This window comes from Callospermophilus lateralis, chromosome 5, assembly GCF_048772815.1.
Source record: "Callospermophilus lateralis isolate mCalLat2 chromosome 5, mCalLat2.hap1, whole genome shotgun sequence".
Classification (NCBI taxonomy): Eukaryota; Metazoa; Chordata; class Mammalia; order Rodentia; family Sciuridae; genus Callospermophilus; species Callospermophilus lateralis.
The window spans coordinates 62,070,237-62,096,591 of NC_135309.1; the positions used below are offsets into that span (position 1 = coordinate 62,070,237).

General features: G+C 37.3%; 1 protein-coding gene across 1 annotated transcript in view; it reads left to right on the forward strand.

Annotated features, from left to right (window-relative positions):
• Positions 1-2,881: 2,881 nt before the first annotated feature.
• The window catches only part of Chsy3 (chondroitin sulfate synthase 3), a 249,649-nt gene continuing 226,175 nt past the window's right edge, over positions 2,882-26,355 (forward strand). Inside the window, exons 1-2 of the mRNA XM_076855919.1 lie at positions 2,882-3,689; positions 6,082-6,365. Coding sequence (XP_076712034.1) covers positions 2,882-3,689; positions 6,082-6,365 — 1,092 coding nt within the window. The remainder of the gene's footprint in view (positions 3,690-6,081; positions 6,366-26,355) is intronic.

The following is a 26,355-nucleotide window of genomic DNA, read 5'->3' on the forward strand; positions in this document are numbered from 1 at the left end:
TCTCCAACAAACTGCACACTATACTAAGCATTCACATTTAATATCTTAATAAATCCTCAAACAAATGTATTTACAGATGAGAAATCTAAAACTCAGTGAATTTAAGGCATTTTTCCCAAAGTCACTTAGCTAGTATTGAACATCACTTCAGTACTTTGTTTTATTTCAATGTCTCCCTAGTTCCTTCTCTGATTTCCATACTAAACTAGAAGCTTTTATAGATACTCTCTGAGTACTCTGTATTTTCCCTCCATACCATGTTATCAACATTGCAATAACTTTGTAGTGTGTTGTTTAATGTCTGTTTTCTTCATTGCACTACAATTTTCATGATGGAAGGCAATGAATATCTTATTGATACCTCCGTGTCTAAAGCTGTTGACCTCTTGTAATGTTTAATCTCTACTACACATCTTTAAAGAAATTAATGAATGAGATAAACTTTGTTCCCCAATATTTTAAAACAGTTCATGTATGGTTATTTGTGTGCAGTGATAATCAATGATTTTGTAGATCAATTGCATGAATAGCACCCATTAAAGTGGAGCCCAGTTGAATACTGGGATGAAGAATACTGGGATGAAGAGATGCTAATGTTTATGACTACGTGTTCATTGTTATTGGTCATATGTTTTGTGAATCCTTAACCTGTAGACACATGGCGATATTTAAATTAAAACTAATTAAAATTAAATAAGATTGAAATTTTTATTTTAAATTACACTACTAGATTTCAAGTGTTTAATAATCATATGTGGCTAGTAGCTTTTTTCTTAGTGATAAAGAATATTTTTCATTATAAGAGAAGGTCTATTGAATAACATGTTGTAGATGAATTGAACTGTTCTTGGGAAAATGTATTTTTAAATGAGAAGGTTCCTGTTAATTTTGTATTCTAACTAAAATTCAACTTCGAGAAAGAGTCCAATAATCTTTATTCCCACGTGTCTCTGGGCAAGACTTAGACATGGAAAAGGAGCTTCATTGTCCAGCAGATGAAACATTTAGTCAGACGTGTTCATGCACAGCCAGTGACTGGTGTGGAAAGAACCACTCCTCCAAGGGCTCCAGGCAGGCCTACTGTTCCAGGGATGCTGCCAGCACCTTGCTGGATGGAGTCATTATGTCTAATGCCATTCAATACCATCCCTTTCAGTTTGATGTATAAAACAGAAGACTTAAATTTGAAGAGGAGGCAAAGTTTGGGGATGCCACATGTACCCTAGACATACACACACTTTTAGGGAGAAATTTTTAAATGTTCCCCTCAAAATATCACCATCTTCAGATTTTTTTTTCACTTAAAATCATTTTGGCTAATGCAATTTAATTTAGTTCTAAGATTCCATTGCTAACGATATGATTTTCCTTCCCTTATTGGAGAGGTTAAATGTCTCCTGTCATTGTCTTGGAATTAATAAACAAGAGTCGATACTGTATCTTCTATTTTATTTTCTGATTAAATTCACTTGGATAAGAATTTCTTTAGATTTTCAGGGTATTGGCCCCACGAATTTGTCCACATTTTGCCATCATTTGCTAGTGTTACTGAGCCAACAGCCTTCTAAGATTGAAAATATAGTTCATGGTTCTTACTACTGGATGAGGGACCACCAGAGCTAAGGAGGGGAGGATTAGGCAGCTCATTTCCCAATTCAACAGGTAGAGAACATGGGACATTTATCTTCTTTGGGGACTGAGTCCCCACTCACTCTCATCTCCCCCCCCCCCCCCCCCACATATCCCAGACTTTCAGAAAAGGTATTTCCAATTGAGACACCAAGTGATGGTGAAGCTTCTGTGAATACTGGGGGAAGGGTGATTAAAAATGATAGTTGGGATAGGGGAGTTAGGCTGGGACCGATGGTGAGTTTCCTGAGCAGTGGGCGGGACCAGGAGTGGAGAGAGAAGGCGCGGAGTGGCAGCGGTAAGTGCAGCGTGAAAATGACTAAAACCCGCCAAAGTGGCCCACAGACGGACCTGGGGCGGGGCAGAGTGGGGAAGGGTCAAGCCAGGACATAACCCATGTGGACTCGGGTAGGCGAATCCTGAGGGATATGGAGGCGCTTGCTGGGGGCTCGGGGACCCGAGCTCCGCCGATGAGGTCAGCAGAGTCAAAGCTCCAGGAGGAGGGCAGTGGAGCCTCCGGACACGGGTGTCTGGAGGCCGGCGGAGGGCGGGACGGGACGGGAACTGGGATGGAGAGTCAGAGCCCAGGGAGGAGGGAGAGGGGGCGTCAGCGCTGGAAGCCGGAGGCGGCCCAACAGGCATCGTTTCCTTCCGGAGAGGAGGCCGGCTCAGGACCTTGGCGCAGACCAGGGGCGTGCTAGGGCGGGTGACGGGGAAATACCGCGGCCCGCACGCTTCCCCCGGCTGGCAACCGTGGCGCTTGTGGCTCCTCCTTCGGGCCAGTTGGGAGCGGGGTGGCTGGGGGGTGGTGGTGGTGGGGCAGGAGGCGGGGAGCGAGGGCGGGGGCTTGGGAAGGAGGAAAGAGGGAGGGGCCAGGCGCGCCAGTGACAGGGTGGCAGCCTAGGAGCGGACGCGTTGCCGCCGCCGCTGCTCCTCCTTCTCCTGCAGCTCCTCTCGCTGCCGCCGCCGCCGCCGCCGCCGCCGCCGCCACTGCCGTTGCCGGGAGAAGTTTCACTCCTCACCCGTGCTCTGAGTCCCTGCCCAGAGCGGAACAGGGAGCTTGGCAGGCAACTGCAGCCCGCGGCAGGCGAGGCGCCAGGAGCGCTCGGACCCCGAGCCGGAGACGGCGCCTAGGCGGCGTGCTGAGGCCAGGGCTGGGGGCGCGAAGGAGGAGGAGGGGCGGGTGTGAGCCCCGGGACCCGCGCGCAGCGTCGAGGCCGCCCAGCAAGCGTCCGTGTACCGGGCAGTCGCGATGGCTGTGCGCTCTCGGCGCCCGTGGATGAGCGTGGCATTGGGGCTGGTGCTGGGTTTCACTGCCGCGTCCTGGCTCATCGCCCCCAGGGTGGCCGAACTGAGCGAGAGGAAGAGACGGGGCTCCAGCCTCTGTTCTTACTACGGCCGCTCGGCTGCTGGCCCCGGCGCCGGAGCGCAGCAGCCGCTCCCCCAACCCCAGTCCCGGCCGCGGCAGGAGCAGTCGCCGCCCCCCGCGCGCCAGGAGCTCCAGGGGCTGCAGATGCCGGAGGCAGCGCCCGGAGTTACCAGTTTTCGGAGCAGCCCCTGGCAGCAGCCACCTCCGCTGCAGCAGCGGCGGCGAGGACGCGAGCCTGACGGAGCCACAGGGCTTCCAGGCGCCCCAGCGGCCGAAGGGGAACCTGAGGAGGAGGACGGGGGCGCGGCTGGTCAGCGAAGAGGCGGCCGGCCGCGGAGTAGCCACAACGGCAGCGGGGATGGGGGTGCCACCGCCCCGAGTTCCCGACCCCGGGACTTCCTGTATGTGGGCGTGATGACCGCGCAGAAGTACCTGGGCAGCCGTGCGCTGGCGGCGCAACGGACCTGGGCGCGCTTCATCCCTGGCCGCGTGGAGTTCTTTTCCAGTCAGCAGCCACCAAACGCTGGGCTCGGCCAGCCCCCGCCACCCCTGCCTGTCATCGCGCTGCCGGGGGTGGATGATTCCTACCCTCCTCAGAAAAAATCCTTCATGATGATCAAGTACATGCACGACCACTACCTGGACAAGTATGAGTGGTTTATGCGCGCAGACGACGATGTCTACATCAAAGGTGACCTCCCAGCGCCGGCTGTCCCACCTGCCCACCTCCTGACTCCTTTTTCTGCAACAAACCTCAGCCCCTGCCCAGCCCTTTAAGCTTCTCTTCCAGCACGTGCTTGGCGCTCCCTCAGCCCCCGGCCCCATCCCCACCCCTCGCATCCGCCCACCATTATCTAGCCCGCTCCTCCTCTTCTCCTGCAGTCTGGACCCTCCTCATACCTGCCCAGCTTTATTTGCCTTTCAGACTCTTGCTGTCCTTTCCACCTGGCGTTTGTACCTACCCTTTACTGTGTGGGTGAGACGTGGAAAGGGACTTTAAAGCTAAACCAAAAGCTATTCCCATTCGGCCCTCCCATGAAAGCCCCCAATGGTGGTAGTTTACCAAAATCTGCCCAGAGGGGCGTGTCTTCGGCAGAAGGCAAAGTGCAGGATGCTGGCTAGAGTCAGGCTGGAGACCCCATGTTCCTTTTTTATTCCTCTGCGCTTTTGTTTCAGGTGCTTCACTGTCCCAGACCCTACCCAGTACATATGCCTCCCTTTCGCACAACTTGCGGCACACTGGGAGTCTTTGAACAAACCCACCGCCCCAGCGCACCTTTTCTTCCGGTTACCACAGTGCATCACCTAGCCTTTCACCACCCCAGTCACACCTCAATAAAACTCCATGGGGTTTTATTGTACTGTCAGGTGGGGAAGAAGGGAAAAGCGTGTTTCAATTCCAAACCCTCAGAGCTCCAGGTTTACTGGGCGCGCCCTGGTATTGGATCCTTTCCCGTGCATCTTGGTGCCTGTGCAATAAGCGGAGGCTGGAAGTCCTTCCCAGAACCACATGCAGCCACAGCACAAGAAAACTTTGTCCGTTTTAAAGGAGGCGCGGTCCTCTACCCAGAGCATGGGCCGCTCTGGCCAGAGAATCCCTAAACTCAGCAGATCTAAGTTCCTTAGAGTACAGGAGTCAGTCTTTCCAGTCCAGACAGTTGCGGAGATGGAGAGGGACGCAAAGGAATTAACTGTTGTACTGAAGGAGGTTTCTCTGTGTTTTCCGCATTTCCTAGCTTTTTGGTCAAAGGGGGGCAGACCTTCCTTAGTTTATGCCTCTCTATTTTTAACCTCTTTGCTTTCTCCTGATCCAGATAGTACCTTTAACGTAATGCAAGAAAAAATAACCCAAGGGACCTGTTTTGGCACAAGGAGTCAATGTATTGTTAATAAATAGAGATTGAGTTTGGGTTGAGAGGAGGAAAATTGCTGTAATGCTTGGTTGGAATAGGACAATGCTGGTTGGTAATTGGACAGAAAAATAAAGAATGCTGCCATTTGCTTGCATTTCCCTTACATGCTATTTAGGATTGACTCAAAGACAAATGCTTCCACTATCTTATGATCCCCTTGTCTTCTGTGTCTCATTTTAAAAAGTCACAATGCTTTCCTGGCAGAAGTGTCACACTTTGCAGAGAATTTCTAAAATGTATAAGCAGCACCTACATCTATCATTTGTTTTAATGCTTTGAAAGGTTGTCCTTCAGAACTTTGAAAGGCCATATTCTTTCCATTTCTTTTAGAATGAGATAATTAAGAACACAATAATAGTCAGCTGAAACTCATTGAGATCCAGGCATGGGATCAAGATAATGACTGCAGATGCCCAGATCATCAAAATTGATAGTAAAGATGCTGACTGGGAATGTGAAGACCGAGACTCTCAACTTATTCTGATGTATCACTTTGTGGAATACCAAATATTTTTGAACTGTTTTAGCTGTGTAATTTTATTTTTAAGTTGTTTTCCCTGGTGAACTTAACAACTGTGAGTGAAACCAATTCATTGTTTAAGTTTTAACAAATGCTTTTTTCTAAAACAATGCCTTCCAAAATTAAATTTCATGATAAATTAGATTCAAACACTCCCCCAAACAACATGGATTGTACATGGTTGAATTTTGGTTAACAACACAGCACCTAACTAAATTAATTATCAGGAAAAAGTAATCATTGGACATGTATAGGTCTGTCAAAACAATACTAAATATCAATACTGAATATGTTTTACATTTCTGAAAATTTTTGTTACCCCTATCTGATATGCCAGGAACCCTATCTTTATTCTCATTATTTTATCTTTCACTGAAAAAAATGATGATTGTTGACTTGTTGCAGTTTTACAGACACCTAGACCATGAGTTAATAAAAATTTTATTAATATTTAATCAGTAACTCTGAATTAGTATTTTTAAATAATATGATATTGTTCAACTCTTTCAGTTGTTACAAGTAGAGTTAGTGGAGGTTCAAGGTTTAGGAGGGATTTAACAACAATGTTGAAAGCTCTGTCCTCTACTTTGTACATTATAAATGATTGTGAAAATTTTAAAAAGTACTGATTATTTTCTTTCTCCTTGTAGGTGATAAGTTAGAGGAGTTTCTTAGATCGCTAAATAGCAGCAAGCCTTTGTACCTGGGACAGACTGGTCTCGGAAATATTGAAGAGCTTGGAAAGCTAGGTCTGGAGCCTGGGGAGAACTTCTGTATGGGAGGACCTGGCATGATCTTCAGCCGGGAAGTTCTCAGGAGGATGGTGCCACATATTGGTGAATGCCTAAGAGAAATGTACACAACTCATGAGGACGTGGAAGTAGGAAGGTGTGTTCGCCGTTTTGGTGGAACTCAGTGTGTCTGGTCTTATGAGGTAAGTCTTTCACTCTGATGAAATGTTCATATGTTATAGATGCATGCCATTTCAGTCTGTGATTCTCTCTGTTTCTATTTGTTTCAAAGTAACAGTAGCAACCTTTTATGGGCACATAGGTGATTGTGGGAGATACTCTGTTATTTGATCAAGGGGTTGACTGTGCCTTTGTATTAGCATGATCCTTAACTTTAAGCAGCAGCCTAGATATATAGTCAAGGTCACATCTCTGAAAATACTATCTTCCAGCTTTATTTGCTTTATTGGTGTTTATGTTCTTCTAACAAGAACACTAATTTTTTTTTTCTCTTCAGCTGTAGCTCTTATCATTTGGTACTTTTTTTCTTTTTTCTCTTTTTGTTAATATGTGATGACATCTCTTTGTTTTCACATGGTGAGAATCGGAAGTTTCTTTGGAGATTTTCAAGTGGAAAGTGGACATTTAAGATTTTTAAAAGCACAAGAAGAACTAATAATGTATCATTTATGATAGGTTTGTTCACAACAGTTTAACTCCTCTATTTGATCATTTGTTGGGCATCTTAAAGGCATGACTTATCTGGGGGAAAAAGTTCTGAAGGTGTTATGTAACTTCTTAGTATTTTGACTAGTTCACTAGACTGTTTATGTCTGCCCTTGTGCCAAGTTCTGAGCAGCAACCATTATTTAAATAATCTGAGTTGTGTTATTGCAGTAATTAGTTTTATGAAATACTCTGGTTATTGCAGTAATTAGTTTTATGAGCTACTTTGGTTATTGCAGTAATTAGTTTTATGAAATATTATGGGGTTATTTTTTCCTTAGTAAGTTGGTTTTGAAATGAAGTAAAATTTTATTTAAAATAGACCTCCTAAAATACAATCTTAATAAACATTGATTTAACATTTAAGTAATGTATTGCAGTTTTAGGATAGTTTGATTTTTAGGTGTTTGGAGTTTAATATTATTTTAGCTACCCAATGCACACCTTTGTAAATCATATTTGAACTTATTTGCTTATCTTTTCAAAATTTTCTTGTTACTTAGTATAGAAAAAAATTCATGAAAATGTGTTCTCTGTGAAGTCATAATACATCAGTTATACAGATCCATTTATTTTTCTTTCATAGTTGTGATGTCACTTTAGTTAATTTTGCTTTTCGTAAATATGCTTTATGGTACTTATACTTCAAAGAAGTATTTTGTATACCTACTATAGAAAGTGAAAATTATTGACAACTTTTTACTTAGTATATATATTATGCAAATTAAGATGATTTCTTTTGACAATAAAATAGTGATTTTTCTTTCATAAAACTGGCCTGCAGCTACCCTCTGAAAAAAAATTGACATAAAACATTATAATTTAAAGATAAGTAATCTTTAGAATAAGTTTAATAAAAAGATTTTTCTATAATATAAAGCCTTTTAAGAGACAAAACAGTTAATGCAGAAACCGCTTATTTTGTTTACATGAAGGTATTTTTTTTGCAGACATTTCTCTGAATAGATGATTAAAAAATTTCTTTTATCTGTAATTAGCAATAAAGAGGAGAGACTACTATGTTTTACTTGATAAGTCATTGTCTTAATGTTACATATAACGTTTTTAACAAACATGTCTAAATGTCCCTTCTTCCAAGCTATGAAAGTCCAGTATTTACCTGGTGGTCTACATGGTCATGTTCCAAGAGATTAAAATAGGCTCAAGTGATCTATAAGCTCAAGAATTAATTTAGTGTTTTATAATATGGACATTTGTTCTAGTTAAAAGAAAGCAATATTATAGGGAGACGCCTCTCCTTTAGAATAATTGGAATCTTAGATGCTTTTATTAACTAAGTCTTAGAGGTTGTAACTTGGTGAACACAATATTTTGAGTAACTTTTCACAATATATTTGAAGACACTTGTCCATCACTGGCTATAGAATTTGTAAAAAAACAAATCATTTCAACATTTTGCCTGGCATTAGAAAGTATCTCCTAGAGGAGCATGGGAAGAGAATGCTGACTTGATATATTACTAAGCTTTTATATAACTCTTACTCTGTTTTGGAATTTGGTCTTCAAAGAACTATTTAAGTAATATTAATTTAAAAGGAGATATTGTTTTAATCCTAACACAAAGTTTCACAATCTTATTTAAAGGGATAGTGGCAAATTTCATTACCCAGAGGTATATCTGTTAATAAAATTAGTAAACTTAAATATAAAAATAAATTACACTTAAGAGTTTTAATATTAGGGGTGTGTTTCATGTTTCATGAAACACCTGAGGAGGACAGATGAGGTACAGCTAAACTAAGGTAGAATATATATAGATCCCATATCACTTTCTAATTTGGATTTTGGGTTTCTTGAAATGGTGTCCATATATTACTGTTTACATTATATAGAAAGATTGTTCTATACTTTGGGTTCGCCTCTTTACTTAATGAGAAATTTCACATCTGATGATATTTAAAAAAAGCTATGATGTTGACCATCACTTGAGTTTTCATATTTCTCTAAAAAGGAAGATGTGTGACAGACTTTTCTGAAATTTAAAAATTTCCTTCCTCTATGTTTCACAGATTTCAGGATTTTGTTTGGCGTCTCCTCCTGATAAATGTTCTTTCAGAGTTGAGAGGGCCATAACAAAAGCATGTCTGTGGTTTTCAAGTTTTAATAGGTGAAACATTCATGATGGAATGTTATATTTTAAAAATGGAGAACAGACCTGCAAATCTTATAGGAAGAAAACTGTATGCATTATTAAAATACATAGATTTTTCTGGGGCTGGGGTTGTGGCTCAGTGGTAGAGCACTCGCCTAGCATGTGCAAGATGCTGGGTTTGATCTTCAGCACCACATAAAAGTAATTAAGAAAAATAAAGGTATTATGTCCAACTACAACTAAAAATATATATAAAATACATAGACTTTCTAGTTATCCTTGAATATATTATATTTTTATAAACCTAGGAATCTTTTACTACTCTTCTTTACTGCTAAGTAAATGTATATAGCATTTCTGTAATGTATATAACATGAATAATGTACTGTGAGGAATAGAGGGGATGGCAGACCAGGGAAGGGATGTACTTGAACTGGGTTTGAGCCACCTTTCTACTACTTGCTAGCCTAATTGTCTTTGGCAAATCACTTCTTTAAGCATTGTTTAATTCAACTGAAGGTAAGATTGTGACAGTTTTTGCCTCATGAATTTCAGGGAAGGTTAAGTAAAATGACGAAATAATCCATATAAAGCCCTTAATTCAGTGTTTAGTACATAGTCAATTGTTAATAGATATGATTTATTCTTGTCTCAGTGCTATAAAGATCATGTACTATATTGTAAAACAAGGATTCATAGATTTTGCTGACTTAATAATTATAGGTAATAGTAATTCATTTGAATCAAAAGGGTCAAAATAAAAATAAACTTTTCAGTGAGAGATTCCAAATGTAAGTTGTTTTGGGGGGAAAGAACAAGAAGTGAAAACATTACAGAATTTTAGAAATATAAAGAGTCCAGCACAGTAAAACTTACTATGAAACATGGATGTCTGTTTTTAAAAATACATTACAAATGTTCGTTTGAAACTGTCCACATTAAATTAAATAACTGACCTTAAAGAGATTGTGTGGAAAATGCAATTTAACAAATCATTATGTAATACACATGTTTAAGGAATTTCATACAGGTCTGACTCTACATAAAGAAAAAAGAATTACCATACAGATTCCTAGATTCACTGCCAGAACAATGGCCCCTTTTTCTGAGTTCCTCTTCCATCTTCAGTAGGAAATGAAGTCAGTTGTATCCCATTCTGCATTCAACCCACATGAATGCCCAGGAGCTTGTCTCCTAGGCAGCCAGAACCTTTTCTTGATATACCTCTGGGCTTTGAAGCAATGATGTTGAACTTCAGTTCTTCATCACAATAAGGTCCTGGTGGTCTGGGGAAACATATCTTGCCTATTGACCTCTTGCTGTATTTCTTTCTCTGTCTTCTCCACCTGCTTTTTCTTTTTTCCCCTGATGTTGCACCCAGATCACAGTTAGACCTGCTGTCTTCTGAATAGAGAGTGTTTGGGCTGTAAGGAAGACTCAGAAAGACTGGTTCTCTGTGTGCCTGTGATGACTCGAAAAGAGTCTTTTAATTGAGATTTTCCCTTCTCTACCTGGTTTCAAGGCTACATGGTCAATGAGATTAATAATCAAAGACTCCATAGGTCATATAGGCCTCTTATTTTACATGTGGAGAGTACTAATTGAAACATGCTTATGAAAAAAAATCATTCTATTCTATTCTCCCTGAGTGTTGGAATTTATTGGCACCTCCTGTTGGCTAGGATCACAGTTTTGGTTGAGATCTGCCTTGGCTACTGTTTCTCTAGAGCTGCAATCTGGCAGCCTGGGAGGCCGCATATGGCTCTTAAACATTGTTTGGCACATGAAGTGTTTTAAGTTTTTTGTTTTTGTTTTTGTTTTTGTTTGTTTATTTATTTATTTATTTATTTATTTATTTATTTATTTATTTATTTATTTATTTTGATATCCTGAGCAGAGGCAGACAATCTTCAGTTCCCTTCATGTCCTATTTTACATCCGGTGATCCTTGTAATTTTATTTTTACTTCCTGGCCCAGTCAGACATAAAAGTTTTGATTTTTTGAACTAGATCATCCTTCTGTTGCAAATTAAATGAAAATGTTCTCTGTGAAATAAAGTGATTTTCCAGTGAGAATGAAATGTATAGTCTAAATATTATAATTTACAGAGCATTAATATTTTTCAAATTATCCACAGAATTTTATATCACATGATATGCTTTATTATAAATATGATTTTTATAAATACTAAAATCCTTACTATTAAAAATTGTTTATACATCTGTGTTTTTATATTGGCAGAATTGGAAGTTGTTTTTTTTTTTTTTTTTTTTGGCAAGAACACATATATTCAAGTGTTAAAATAATTTTAATTTGGATTATTGTTCTTCTCCCTGTGCGTTTGGTATATCACTTATCAAGGAATTGTTTTAGGACTAGTTCATGTTTTTCATTCTAAGGTTTCCTGTAGAATGAAACCCAAAGAATCAGTCTATCTTCCTTCCTTTCTTCCTTCTTTCTTTCCTTCCTTTCAACTAAATGTTCTTTCAAGAAATTCAGACTTCAGTGTTGGAAAAAATGTTTCTCTGTGCCTTTACAAAATGCTTTCTATGACTAACCAGTTTTTGTTATACTCCTTAAAGAGTTACCTTCAGCTGGGCACTGTGGCATAAGCATGTAATCCCAGCCACTTGGGAGGCTAATGCATCAGGGTCCCAAGTTTGAGGCCAGTCTCATCAATTTAGCTAGGCCCTGTTTCAAAATAAAAAGGAAAAAGAACTGAGAATGTAGCTCAGTACTAAAGTAACTTTGGATTCAATCACCAGTAACAAAAGGGGGAAAAAAAACCCCTACAAAATAGAGTTAACTTCACACCAGAATGTTCCATGTTCAGTCTTTGTCCACTAAAGGCTAAAAACATCCTAGTAAATTCTCTTGTTTCACAAAAGGATATGTTCTGGCAGTACTTTTCTGGGCTTTTAAGTAGAAACAGAGAGCCACATCATAAGAAATTTGATTATATATAAGATCTTCATGACATACCCAGTAAAGCTAAGATTTCTGTTCGTTTTCATGGGACTGCTACTCTTCCTTCTTAGCATCTTCCCCTTCTTTAGAACTCTTTCTTTTCTAATGTTAGTTTTGCTCTATTATGAACATGGTTTATGCTTCCAATGTGTATTAATATATGTGATAAAGTGTAAGACTTGAATTTTGATCTAAAATTACGTCTTTCAAAAGATCTTTTCTTGGTCTGATTCAGTCACAATTTGAATTTTAACTTTACTAAAAGCAGTAAGCTTCTCACACCTACTCTTTCCACCCCCGTCCCACTTGTCAGATGAAATCATTCTGCATTGATTTTATGAAATTTCTGTGCTGCCACACTGTTTTCTTCATCACACAAAATAAAACTGCATTCAGAGTTCATGGGAAAGCCCAGAACAATTTTCACATACTTTATAGGTTTAGGTGGTTCATTTTCATTGCTAACTGATGCCTGATCACCTGAACTGTGAAAACTTATGCTTTCCAAGAAGATGACTTCCAACAGTTGTGGAAAAAGTTAAATTAGAAAGTTGCCTCCAGGCAATTTGAAATAAACTCCATTATAACATAAATACTCATATTACTTTTAAAAATATGGAATGCTTTTCTTCTTTTATTGATCACAAGTATTCTAATTTCCTGAAAAATTTCCAAGTTAGTTTTCCTGGTTCCTTTTCCTTGTCTTGGCCTCCAAAAGGCTATATTTTGAGAAACAGTTATTTCAAGCTCTTTTCTACTTAGTGACTTAGTGTTCAAAGTATAAAGAAATATATTCTATTATTTAACTATATTCCATTTTATTTTGATATTAGCATGTGCCTTTTGCACAGATGTGTAACTTTTAATGAGACATTTAATTTCAAACTATTAATATTAGAAACAAGTCAGTCTTATGAGTTATTTGATATTACTGAATAATAAGAGGAAACCAAAATACACTGAAAAACTGAGGGGTTGCAGTTTCTTACAAACGTAGTATTCTTATTTAAAGTTGTAACCCTTAAACAACACTCTAGTTGGGATTTAACCACATAGAAACCAATTTGAGTCATGATGTACATTTAAAATTACTCTGCTTTTAAAAATATTATATATTAGTATATTACAAGTTTCTACATTAACTAAATCAAAGACAGACACATACACACACAACTTTGTACTTACTATTTTAGAAGTAACAGATGAATAAAACACATTTCTTAATTTTTTGAAATTCCAAAAATTTTATTTATTTATGTAATTTTTAAAGCTGTATCTTCATTAATCAATAGTATCTGATCTTTTCATTATGCCTTTCAGTTTCATTCCTTTTTTATTATAAAGCTATTTATTCATAGAATTCTTGTATACCCAAAGAAGAAATTTAAATGTGTGTTAATAAAATGTAATAAATTATAATGGGAAAAAATCAGAGGAAAAAAGAAAATGTCCAGAAAATATGATTCATCTATAAAGGAAAATGTGTTGAATGCCTGCTTTCTTAACATTAAAGAGAGTTGTAACATATGCTATGCTGAGACCTGGTAAAATCTCCTCCATGGGAGAGAAAGATCCTTGAGGGGTATAGTTGACTACATCCTCGGCACCACATCTATAATAAGTTCAGTAGTCTGGTTCACTTGGATGATTCTGCAACTTCCCTCAAGTCCGACTACAGCACATAAGGGCAATTCTGTACAAGCAATTCAAATTGTAGATAACATGATTTTTGTCAAGTATACCATTGCTTGGTGCATTTCTTGATTTTTATTTTAAAAGTTAGGATTCTCTTCAGAGAACCTTCCATGGCTACTGTGTCTCACTCAAGTATTTTATTTCAGGCTTTCCAACAGGCAGTTGGAGATAAGTATGTTTTCTGGTAAGACCCTAAAGTGCAACTGCTGTGTTGTTGGTTAAGGGGAGACATTTGGTTTTGCTTTGCTAATCAAGAGGAAGACAGAAATACCAGATGGAGGAATCCTACAGAGATAAAGAAGAGGATGGCCATCCTGCAGAGGAGCAAAAAAGAGGTCCAGGAGAGATCCAAATAGCTTCCCTTGAGGTCCAAATGTGGTTTCACAGATACTGAATCAGTTATTAGAAAAGTCTGTTCTCATAAGTAGTAATTTAATTTTGAGGAAAGATGCTCACAGATTTAAATATAAAAAGACCAACATTTTAATTAAAGTGGTATATTTTAGTAATCTAATATCCTAAAATACAGAAATAAATTTGATATGAAATAAGGATATTTAATGCATACAATGAGTATCACTCATAAAACACAAGAAAATGTAGTGTGAAAATAAATGTAAAATGTTCTGCCTTAGAATTCATTGTATCACATTGGAAATAACCAACTGAATTCAATTATATTTATGTATGCAATAAATGACATATATGCCCTCCTTGTTCTTGTGGAGTGCACAGGGAAGAGGGGTAAGACTCTTTTTTCAGGTCTGATAGATGGTTGGGGTCCATCTCAGATATCTTTCTAAATCCATCCATCCATCCACTCATTTATTCTCTCCTTCTTTCTTTCTTTTTGCATTCTATATCATGAAATCTCTGTTGGGTCCAGTAGTGGTACAAATCTCAGAACTAGGATTAAATTATTTTTATCTCAATTTTCTTAAGTTAGCCTCTTCTCTTTTTCTTTTTTTTTTTTAAGAGAGAGTGAGAGAGGGAGAGAGAGAGAGAAAGAGAGAATTTTAATATTTTATTTTTTAGTTTTCGGCGAACACAACATCTTTGTATGTGGTGCTGAGGATCGAACCCAGGGGGCCGCCCGCATGCAAGGCGAGCGTGCTACCACTTGAGCCACATCCCCCGCCCTCTTTTTCTTGCTATTCCTTGAAGAGGAGAAAAATAAATTATATATTTTGTTACTGTTGTTTACTACAAATTATACAAAACTTTAGCTAGACTATCTGGTTATAGAATTGGATATAGCCCTTCACAAGTTGCATGTCCTTAGACATGTTATTACCTCCCTTTGCCTTAGAGTTCTCATCTATTGAATAGTGCTCTCTTTATAGAGCTGTTGAGCAGATTTAGTGCCAGCATGTTTAGCAGCATTCTGAGTAACGTCTAGTAGTGGTAGGATTCTACAACTGCTAGAGACTTTTGCAGAAGCAGAATTTCATAAAATAGTGGCAACATTACAGAGCCATTTTGAGGAATAAAAAGGTCAATAGATTAGAAGCCCTTAGAATCCTGCTTGATACATAGTAAACCATGTGTAAGTGTTAAATATTATTCATATTTTCCAGATCACAATGCTTACCTTATTTCTCCCCCCAGGGAAATGAGATTATGTTGTTTGGAAAGGGTTTCATTGTGATTTCTTTTAGCAAGATGGACTTTTCTACAGTAGGGAATGTGATGACTTAATGATTCTTTGCCCTGATTGCATAATGGGATCCCCTGGGGAACATGGAAAAAATTCTGATGTTGAACCCATTCTCTAACCCATTATATCAGAATCTCTTACAGGTGATGCCTACAGCATGGATAGTGTTTAAAACTTCCTAGTGACTCTAATGAGACTCTAGGGTTTAGATCCCTGTATGCATTTAAAAATTAATTTTCATATTTAAATATTCAGTCTATTTTAAATTACTTCTTAAAAGTATATTTTGGGGGGAGCCATAGGGGAGTGATCAACATTTCTGCATTTCTGTTGTTGTCTGTACTCTTTGGCTCCAAACCACTAGTCACTGGACTTTAAGATTATGAATATAATGCATCACTCACATCTGTCTCCTTTTTCTTGGTCTAACTTTTATGTTTCAAAGATTACTCTTCTAAAAAAATTCATTGTGAATTTTAAATTATTCTTGGAAAAGTACTCTTTTTTACATATTCAAGGCTTAAAATATTGTAGCTGTTTTTTGATGCCATCTGAATGATGTGTAATAATAGTGTTTTGCAAACAGGTGTAATATTTTTATTGATTTGATTGCTCTACTGTTGACTGATTGAGTTGGAGCTCCAAAAGAAGAGGGTATCAAAGTGATCTGTTTGATTACAGAAATGATAAGTTTTTAGATTAAAAAATGTAAATGAGTAACTTTGATTTCATCAGTGATTGTCCACTAATATTTCCATGTCCACTGATATAGCTAACTGTTACAGTGGAGAAAAGCATATATAGAACACACAAGGGGAAGCAAAGATGGAAAACTGAAAAATGAAGTGCTTCCTTCACACCTGAAGTAATGAATAGGGGTATTACTTGATGCTCCAGGATACATGGGAAGGCAGAGGTGGAAGGACAGCATGGTAGCGTATTTGGTTCAAGCAAATGTAGAGGCAGTAGAAATGAGGATTAAAAACTGTGGGTGGAACTCAATTATGAAAGGATTTGTATATTATTCGCCAAGATTTAGATTGTATGCTGTAGATCAGCGATTCTTACAATGACCTGGGATGCTGTAATTAGTCTAGAGGGGAGCCCATGCATAGGATCCTTAAAAATCTTCCTGGGTGTTTCCAATTAGCAGTTGGGAAGAAAAATCAGTTGTGCAGATACTGGGAGCTTTGAAGAGTTCTAAGTAGAAAACCCTCAATCAGCTTGCCTCTAATGATTGAAATATGGAAGGATACTTTGGAGGCCCTTATGATTTGGGGTAGAGACAAATGACAGTAGCTTTTGCCCTAAATCCCAAGTGAGAGATGAGTGTTGATGAAAGGGTCAAAGAATCAATGGAAGTAAGGAGATGCACTTAAAAGTGTGTGAAGAGAGGGAATTGATAGAACTAGTGATAGCTTATAAGAGTGGACTGGGAAAAATTATGGTAAAACCTGGGTTTTGGGCTTGGATTATAATTGTTTCTAGAGATAAAGTATATGGGAAGAGTAAGTTTGGGTTTTTGGTATGTTTGAAGTATTGGCAGATGATAAGGAGAATTTTTGCTTTGGGTACATTGAGTTTCTTTCATCATTCATTCATTCACTGATTACTTATTGAGTGTCTAATACTTCAGGCATTTTTTCAGGTGCTGGAGTTTTAGCATTCAAAACATACACAAAAGTTCTTGCCTTATTATCTAGAGGGGAAAAGATAATAAGTAAGCATGGGAGGGCTAAGGGATGTGGAGCGGTGAATGAGCAGCTGTAAATAGGGTGGTCAGGTAGGCCTTGCTGACATGATGCTTGAGTCATGCAGATGGCTAAGGGAGAAGCTTTCAAGCCAAGGAACAGAAAACAGATGGGAACCAAGAGAAATGCACTTGTAAGATCAAGAACTAGCCAGAAGGTAAGGGAAACAAGCTGAGTAAGGGAATGAAAAAGTAGGAAATGTGAGATCAGAGAGGAAGAGGATGGGAGATGTGAGCAGATGTCCTGTATGCTTTGCAGCCCTTGGTAATAACATTTTAGGGGCTGAGGGTGTGGCTCAGGGGTAGAGCACTTGCCTAGCACCTGTGAGGCGCTGGGCTTGATTCTCAGCACCACATAAAAATAAATAAAATAAAGCTACTGTGTCCATCCACAACTAAAGGAAAGAAAAGAAAAAACTTTTTAGTAGAAAAATGAGGCCCTCAAAGCTTGGAAGGAAAGAAAACTAATTGATGGTCAGTATTATCACATTATGTAAAATGCATTTAAGAAAACTTCACTCATAGGTGAAACAATTACTGCTTAAAAACCAAAAAATCATATCACAGCTGAATACAGTGGTTGTAGGTCTATAGTTCAGCTTTTTTGGAAGGCTGAGGCTGGTGTATCATTTGAGTTAGGAGTTCAAGGCAATAAAGTGAGACCTCATCTCAAAATAACTAACTAGCTAAATAAATAAACAAAATAAATCATGTCAGAGCCATATGACAAAGTTTGATTTTTCTAAAATTAAATTTCCTTAAATTTTCTGCAAAATTATTTAAAATTTAAATCATAGTGATTTGAACCAATACTATAATAAAATGGTTCAAAAACTAAAAAAAAATATTAGATAGTAAAAAGTCTTTAAGCTTCCATCCTTCATCTGCCTCTAGAGGTTTTTTTTTTTTTTTAGTTTCTCTTGAATGTCAAAAACATTTTAGATCCAATATTTCTCCCCACCTGCAATTTTCTTTATCACAAGGAGTAATATCATATAAACCTTGTTCTGAATAATCAATTAAGATTATTTCTGGGAGTTATTCCTTATATCACTACCAGCTACCACTCCCATTCTTTTGTTTTAATGATGCCTAACATTTCATAATAATTGAACTATTATTTTAAGAGAAGCACATGCACTTCTGGGAGAATAAAAATGAAATGTACTGCACATTTTCTAAGGATATTGTGCAATGTGCCATCTCCTACCTTTGATAAACTACTAAAATATATTTCAAAAAGAATACTCGGTTGCCCACATGCTTATCACTCTTTGACAAGTGTATTCCAGATTTACTGAGTACCTCCAAGAAAGATGCTTTGCTGGGAGGTGGAACAGGTGAATTCTCTTGTGGAATTTATAGTCTCATGGAGGGAGATACATAGTAAGGAAGTAAACAAATACAGATGTGTCTTCTTTTGTGAAATTGGAATTTTAGATTTATTAACATAGAGTTCTTTTTTGGTCTTTATGATTATGTTATAGGTGTATCTACTGTAAACTGATTTAAATCAAGATGACCTAAGATTATTTGTACAGTCTATAAATCCAACACACTCCATATAATTGCTTATATAAAGATTTATGTGATTTCCCTATGGTTGTTTAAAATTCTGCATTTCTCATATTTGACCTTTATCTTGTCTTGATTTCCTTTTTTATTATTATTAAATAATCCTAAGAATTTGTGAGATGGTTGTAAATCAAACTTCAGAAGAATGTCTTCTGACTTTGGAAAGTTGATGGAAAGCCCCACCATAACCAAATGACCTTTGTTAATAATTATTTGTTCTTCTGGCAATATATTTTATAGTAGCATTTGTAAAGACTTTATTTTCATTAGTAACAAGTATGTACTTGATGATTATTCTTGCTAATGTATATGCATGTTACCATAATAGTTATATATGCAATACAGTAAATTTTGCATATGGTTTGTTTAATACCTAGTCAATTTTAAAAGTAATTTCAAATTCACTAAAATTGATATGTTGTTTCATTTGCAAAACATTTAGCAATATACCACAAAGTATTTTTTTAAACTAGGAGTCTAAGGAATGCCCTTGTTTTAATTAAAACAGTTAAAATTTTAAAATAATTGTGATACTTATAAAACAAAATTACTTAAAGCAAACTATGCATGTAGAAATTTTATTAGACCCTATAAGACCCTGATTTAAATAAATATTAAGATTCTGTCTTTTCCTCCCTAAGTTCTATCTTAGTTAATCTCAATTACATTTGCATTTTCTGTTCTTTATTCCTTAATTTTTCTGTATTTTTTAGTGCTAATAGTGTTCAGTACTATTATTAGATTTTATTTTACCTCAGTCTATTTTGGAAATAATTCCTTGGCTATCAAATACAGCCACATTGCCCAGTATTTATGACACGTTATGAATTTTGATTGCATTTTTCTTGTAAAAGTTTTGACACTTCTAACAAATGGTCCCATGAACTAGGCTTTGTGTTTATGGTTCTTGTTCATAGTTTCAAAATACAGCCTACTGAACACTCCCTGGCTTTATAAAACTTAAATCTTATTTGAATTACACCAAAGTTCCATTTCATCGAGCATTTCATTTGGAGAATTGCTTGAGACAGTTGATAATAACTGAAATTGATTTGACTGGATTTGGAGACTATTATAAAATGTGTCTGAGAATAATTAAAAGAAGGAGTGTTTTGTAACTTTCCAAGTTTTCTTGTAGAAACACTAATTATCAGGGTTTTTTGGTATAATATTATAAGTAATGTTAGAAACAATTTCTGATTATGTAAGACATTTGTGCTTTTGGTTTTTCTAAAGAACACCTGCTTTTATCATATTCTTTGCCTCCTGAAAGATTTGGGATTGAAAATATCATATTAATTTTTTTTAAAAAATTAGATAGTTAATCCCTTTATTCATTTCTCCATGCTAGCATTAAATTCCAGTTTTTCACATGAGTTTCTGTGATATCTAGTTTACTGCCACCTTCCACAACTCAGAGGCAGAATCGAGTATTATGATAGCGATGTATGATCTTATATACTTATCAGTCACACATTTTAGAATATAAGGTAATAACAAAGTTGCTTTTTTCTTTTAACCTCCTGTATACCATATTTTTCTTGTGTTGACATAATTAAGGCTAGATTCATCTAGATCTGAACTAGATCAGGATCTAATAGATTTTATTTTAAAAATTGGTGGATAATGCTGGCATTATAGTATAAAGCAGTTTGATTAACTTTGTTATTTTTAAATGTTATATTTACTACTGAAATAAATTTAGATGAGTGAATTATTTTAACACTTAAGGTATTATAAAACTTGTAGATGGATTGGAAGCTGGAAAAAAGACTTATTGTTGCATGAAAAGCAGTGTAGACAACCTGACCAAATGCTGATCTCTAGTTTGATGTGGTTCTATAAATTTCTGCTTTCTTTCATTATAGGATTTTCTATGCTGGAGAATTATGCTTATGATGAACAATAACCTAAGCTTCTGAACATTTCTGAGGATATAAATTATGATGGCAATAAATGTCATGTTGACATATTGATGAACAGCCTGAAACTATTATATATAAATAGTTATATAACTGTCAAAACTATTTTATAAAATATCATAATATTTACAATATATCATCTTATATAATAGATATGATATATAGCCTTAATATTGACCACTAGTTACATAATAAGCCCTGTTCTGTTTGTTCTGTGCTGGGTGTTTTTCTGAGCTGCGGGCACAGAAAATGAGATGCAATTTCTTTTGCCCTATGCTACAAATGAGGAACAAGCGCATAGAAGTTTAGTAACTTCTCCAAGGCCACACAGCTAGAGCATTGTCAGGTTCCCTTTTTAAACTCTGCTTTATTGATTCCAAAGACTATATTTTTCTCAAAATGTAGCATGCCATTCTGCTTCAAAGATTGGCATTTGATTTTTGTTTTAAAACTGTGTCAGATTGGAATAGACAAGTTCAAGTGCCTATGATAGAAGGAAATTAGAAAGAAAAGAGATATGTGACATAGGTCAGACAGTAAAGACTCTGATGGGGGACTGCTGCCATCAATTTTAGCATTCTGTTCACTAGAAAGGTTTACCTGTTGGAGATAAAGAAACTCTTTTTCTTTCCAAGAGAGCTGTGAGGTGTGGCAAGAAACCCAAATTATAGTCCTTCCAGCCCTTAGCATGTTTACAGGAAAAACTCTGTAAGAATAAAGTTTTCATTTTCAGTAGAAACAAAATTATTATCTTTCACTGTGCTTCAGGGCAATAATAAAAAAGTAGGCTGCCAGTTTTATCTAAAGTAATTGTTTTTCTTTCAGCTGTACTATTAAGGAATAAAGTGCATGTGGACATATCATACTAGAATGTCACATATTGTGATATAGTCTGAGAACTCATTATTTTATCTTAAAAATATTTCTTGTTCTGGTAAATACTTTATGATACAACCAATGTTTCTCATTTACTGCTCAGAAATAAATACATATAGTAGAAATTTCTTAGAAATATTTAAATAGTAAACTACCAATGGCTATGACTTGTAGAAAATGTTTTTTGTTTCAGGATTTTAAATATGGGTATTTCATTGTATTAGTTTCTATGACTACCTTTTGTATTGGTAAGAATACATTTTTAATAGATCCCTGTGAGAATCCCTATGGATAAATGGGGTTATTACCATCTTTGTTATAATTATCATAGCAAGCAGACTGTGCTGAGTGCCAGCCATATGCTTAGCTGTTGAAAGAACATTAAAAATAGAGATGGTGATCCAGATAACTCTTTTGGAAAGGTACAGCCATTTCTGGAGTTTGAACAAAATATGAAGTCACACTGTGGAAATAATCAGGATATCAGACCACACCTGGATGAGCACAAGGAAGCACCTACCAAATACAAGATGCAATGCCTTATTTTCTAAGAGCAAACTTCTTTCCTTGACAAGTGTTGCTAGGGGTAAAGTATAGGCAAGTAAAGATATGAGTAGCATAGTAGCAAGCCCAGAATTGTGAGTCATAGATAAGCAATGCAGATATTTAAAAGGGACCATCCCTGGTGCTTATGGAGTGTAACAGGAAAGTTTCATGGACAAGTTTATCTTAACTTTGAAAAATAAGGTGGTAAACTTCTCAAGGACATAGAAGGAGAAACGATGGACTGCGTATGATGACCTGAGAGCTGCACTGTCCTGCTAGCTTTCTCTAGGTAAATGCTGTAGGTGAGTGGGTCACAGAACCAAAAGAGGAGAGCAGAGACTTTTCATCCACATAGGGCTGACTGTTACTAACTATAGGAGAGTTGAACTGTTGGCAGAAAGTGTGGAAAGACTGCCTTGGAGCTGACAGCCACAGAGGGACCATGAAGATCATGAATGAGATTTCTACCACTAGGAATTTTATCTTCTAGCATCCCAGTTAAAGTAAGTTCCTGGAATTTGGGAACCGTAAGGACACTAGGTTAATTTAATCTCCTTTGGGGAAGAGTTTTATTCAAACTTTTAACCAATGCCCTTCAGTCTTTCCCATCCAGCTGATTTTAAATTACCTCTATCTCAGCCTCCTTTTATTAGAGGAGGAAATTAGAAAGAAAGGAGATATGTGACATAGTGAAGTCTCTGCATGGGGGACTGCCATCAATTTTAACATTCTGTTCTCCACCGAGTGACCAGCACGCTGGTTTCATACAAAAGGTTCGTAGCATAGAAGTTAACTAGTGAGATCAAAATAAACACACAAGACTCAATTTCCTTTTTCTTTGACCAGGTCCGAGAGGGCCCTCCCTCTAGCTCTCGCTTGGAACCACCCAATGTGGTACAAGGCCTACTAGCAGGAGAGAGAGAGAGAGCACGCCAGGGAGTGGCCTTTTATTGGGGAACAAGAAATTCAGGGGGAAATTTCATCTAATGAAGGTCGAGGGGGGCAGCATTCCAAGGTCAGGGTCAGTGATTGGTCTCAGGGTCAATGGTCAGTCACACCCCCACACGGACAGGCTCTCGCACCTGCAGAGGGTGGGGATAAGCTCTGACACAGTTTGGCCAGAACGCCTCACACCCAATCAGGGAGGTGCCCAATCACGTGTGAGAATGGCTTCCCACACTGTTCACTAGACATGTTTACATGTTGGAGGTAAAGAATCTCTTATCTTTCCAAGAGAGAACTGTGAGGTGTGGCAAGAAACCCAAATTAGAGTCCTTCTCGCCCTTAGCATGTTTACAGGAAAAACTGTATAGAAACCTGCCTATAACTAAGATAGAGAAAGCTAGCAGGACAGTACTGCCCTCAGGGCATTATATGCTGTCCATCTTGACTCCTTCTCTATGCTTGAGAAGTTTACCTCCTTATTTTTCAAAGTTAAGATAATAGCAACCTACCTATAGCAAAATTTGTAGAAAGATATTTTTTTTAAAGGAAATTGGCTCATATTATTGTGATAGTTATCAAGTTTAAAAATTCCAGGGCTGGCCTACAGATTGGAAATTGTAGCAGAAGTTGATGTTATGACTCATTTCTGAAGGCAGTATGGAGGCAGAATTCCTTTCTCTTTGAAAACTTCATTCTTTTCATTTAAGGACTTCAACTGATTGGCTAAAGCCCATTCACATTATGAAGGATGGAGGATAATCTACTTTATTCAAAGTCTACTGATTTAAATATTAATCACATTTTTAAAATGCCTTTATAGCAACATCTGAATTGGTGTTTGACCAAACATTGGATCCTATAATCTACTCAAGTTAACAAGTAAAACTAACTACCACACCTACATTATCTACTAGGGTCTGCAAATAACCAATTGTTTAGACCCCTTGGTTACTAAAACTTCACATCAACTTCTTTGGCATCTTTCTGAATCATGTAATAGTTTATGTACACTAAATGCAATGGTGTTTTCTTGCACCCCAGAAAATTCAGAACATTTTCATGTTAATTCTGAAAAGGAATCGAGGAAAACTACCCCATTCACAATATCCTCAAAAAAAACCAAAAAAAAAAAAAAAAAAAACTTGGGAATCAACAAAAGAGGTGAAAGTTCTATACAATGAAAATTACAGAACCCTAAAGAGAGAAATAGAAGAAGACTTTAGAAGATGGAAAGATCTACCTTGCTCATGGATAGGCAGAATTAATATTATTAAAATGACCATACTACCAAAAGCACTATACAGATTCAATGTAATTCCAATCAAAATCCCAATGGCATTCCTCATAGAAATAAAAAAAGCGATCATGAAATTCATCTGGAAAAATAAGAGATCCAAAATAGCTAAAGCAATTCTAAGCAGGAAGAGTGAAACAGGTGGCATCGCTATACCAGACCTTAAACTATACTACAGAGCCATAGTAACAAAAAAGCATGGTGCTGGCACCAAAACAGGCTGGTAGACCAATGGTACAGAATAGAGGACACAGAGACCAATCCACAAAATTACAACTATCTTATATTAGACAAAGGTGCCATAAACGTGCACTGGAGAAAGGATAGCATCTTCAACAACTGGTGCTGGGAAAACTGTAAATCCATATGCAACAAAATGAAATTGAATCTCTATCTTTAACCATGCACAAAAGCTAACTCAAAATGGATCAAGGAGCTAGGAATCAAACCAGAGACTCTGTATCTAATAGAAGAAAAAGTAGGCCCTAATCTTCTTCATGTGGGGCTAGGCCCCAACTTCCTTAATAAGATGCCTATAACACAAGAATTGAAACCAAGAATCAACAAATGGGTTGGATTCAAACTAAAAAGTTTTTTTTTTCCTCAGCAAAAGAAATAATCTGTGAGGTGAATAGGAAGCCTACATCCTGGGAACAAATTTTTACCCCTCACACATCAGAGAGAGCTCTAATCTCTAGGGTATATAAGAAGCTCAACACGATAAGTATCAAAAAACCAAATAATCCGATCAATAAATGGGTCAAGGACCTGAACAGACACTTCTCAGAAGAGGATATACAATCAATCAACAAATATATGAAAAAATGCTCATCATCTCTAACAATCAGAGAAATGCAAATCAAAACTACTCTAAGATACCATCTCTTTCCAGTCAGAATGGCAGCTATTATGAAGACAAACAACAAGTGTTGGCAAGGATGCAGGGAAAAAGGTACACTCATACACTGCTGGTGGGACTGCAAATTAGTGCAGCCAATTTGGAAAGCAGTATGGAGATTCCTTAGAAGGCTGTGTATGGAACCACCATTTGACCCAGCTATTTCTCTTTTCGGACTATACCCAAAGGACCTAAAAACAGCATACTATAGGGACACAGCAATATCAATGTTTATAGCAGCACAATTCACAATAGCTAAACTGTGGAGCCAACCTAGATGTCCTTCAGTGGATGAATGGATAAAAAAAATGTGGCATTTATATACAATGGAATATTACTCAGCACTAAAAAAGAATAAGATCATGGCATTTGCAGGGAAATGGATGGCATTAGAGAAGATTATGCTAAGTGAAGTTAGCCAATCCCAAAAAGACAAATATGGAATGTTTTCTCTATTATAATGGGGGTGACTCAAAGTTGGTAGGGAGGGAGAGCAAGGGATGAAAATTACCTCTAGATAGGGAATAGGGGTGGGAGAGGAGAAGGGGAAGAGCAAGGATGGTGTAAGAAGATGGTCATCATTATACAAAATACATGTATGAAGATGTGAATTTGGTGTCAACATACCTTATATACAAACAGAGATATGATAGATGGTGGTATAAAGATGTATTAAGAATTGTATGCAAAAAAGAGATCTTACATATAATGGCATAATTTGGTGTGAACATACTTTATAAACAGAGTTACAAAAAATTATGCTGTGAATGGATAATCATGAATGTAATGCACTCCATTATTGTCATGTATGTAAGAAATAAATAAAAAAGAAAGAAAATAAATAATTCTGAATTTAAATTTAAAAACTGGCAAATATCCATTTTTAAAATAGAAAGTTTTTTTGTTTTGTTTTGTTTTGTTTTTTGGTACCAGGGATTGAACTCAGGGGCACTCACCCACTGAGCCACATCCCAGTCCTATTTCTCTATTTTATTTAGAGACAGGATCTCACTGATTTGCTTAGCACCTTGCTTTTGCTGAGGCTGACTTTGAACTTGTGATCCTCTTGCCTCAGCTTCCTGAGCTGCTGGGATTATAAGCATGCGCCACTGTGCCCCGCTAGAAAGATTTTTTTTAAAGGTATGTTGAGATTACTAGGCTCTTATTTGGTTCCACGGTGGTAAATGGCTTATAACATTTGATCCCATAATAATTACTTTCTTCTTCT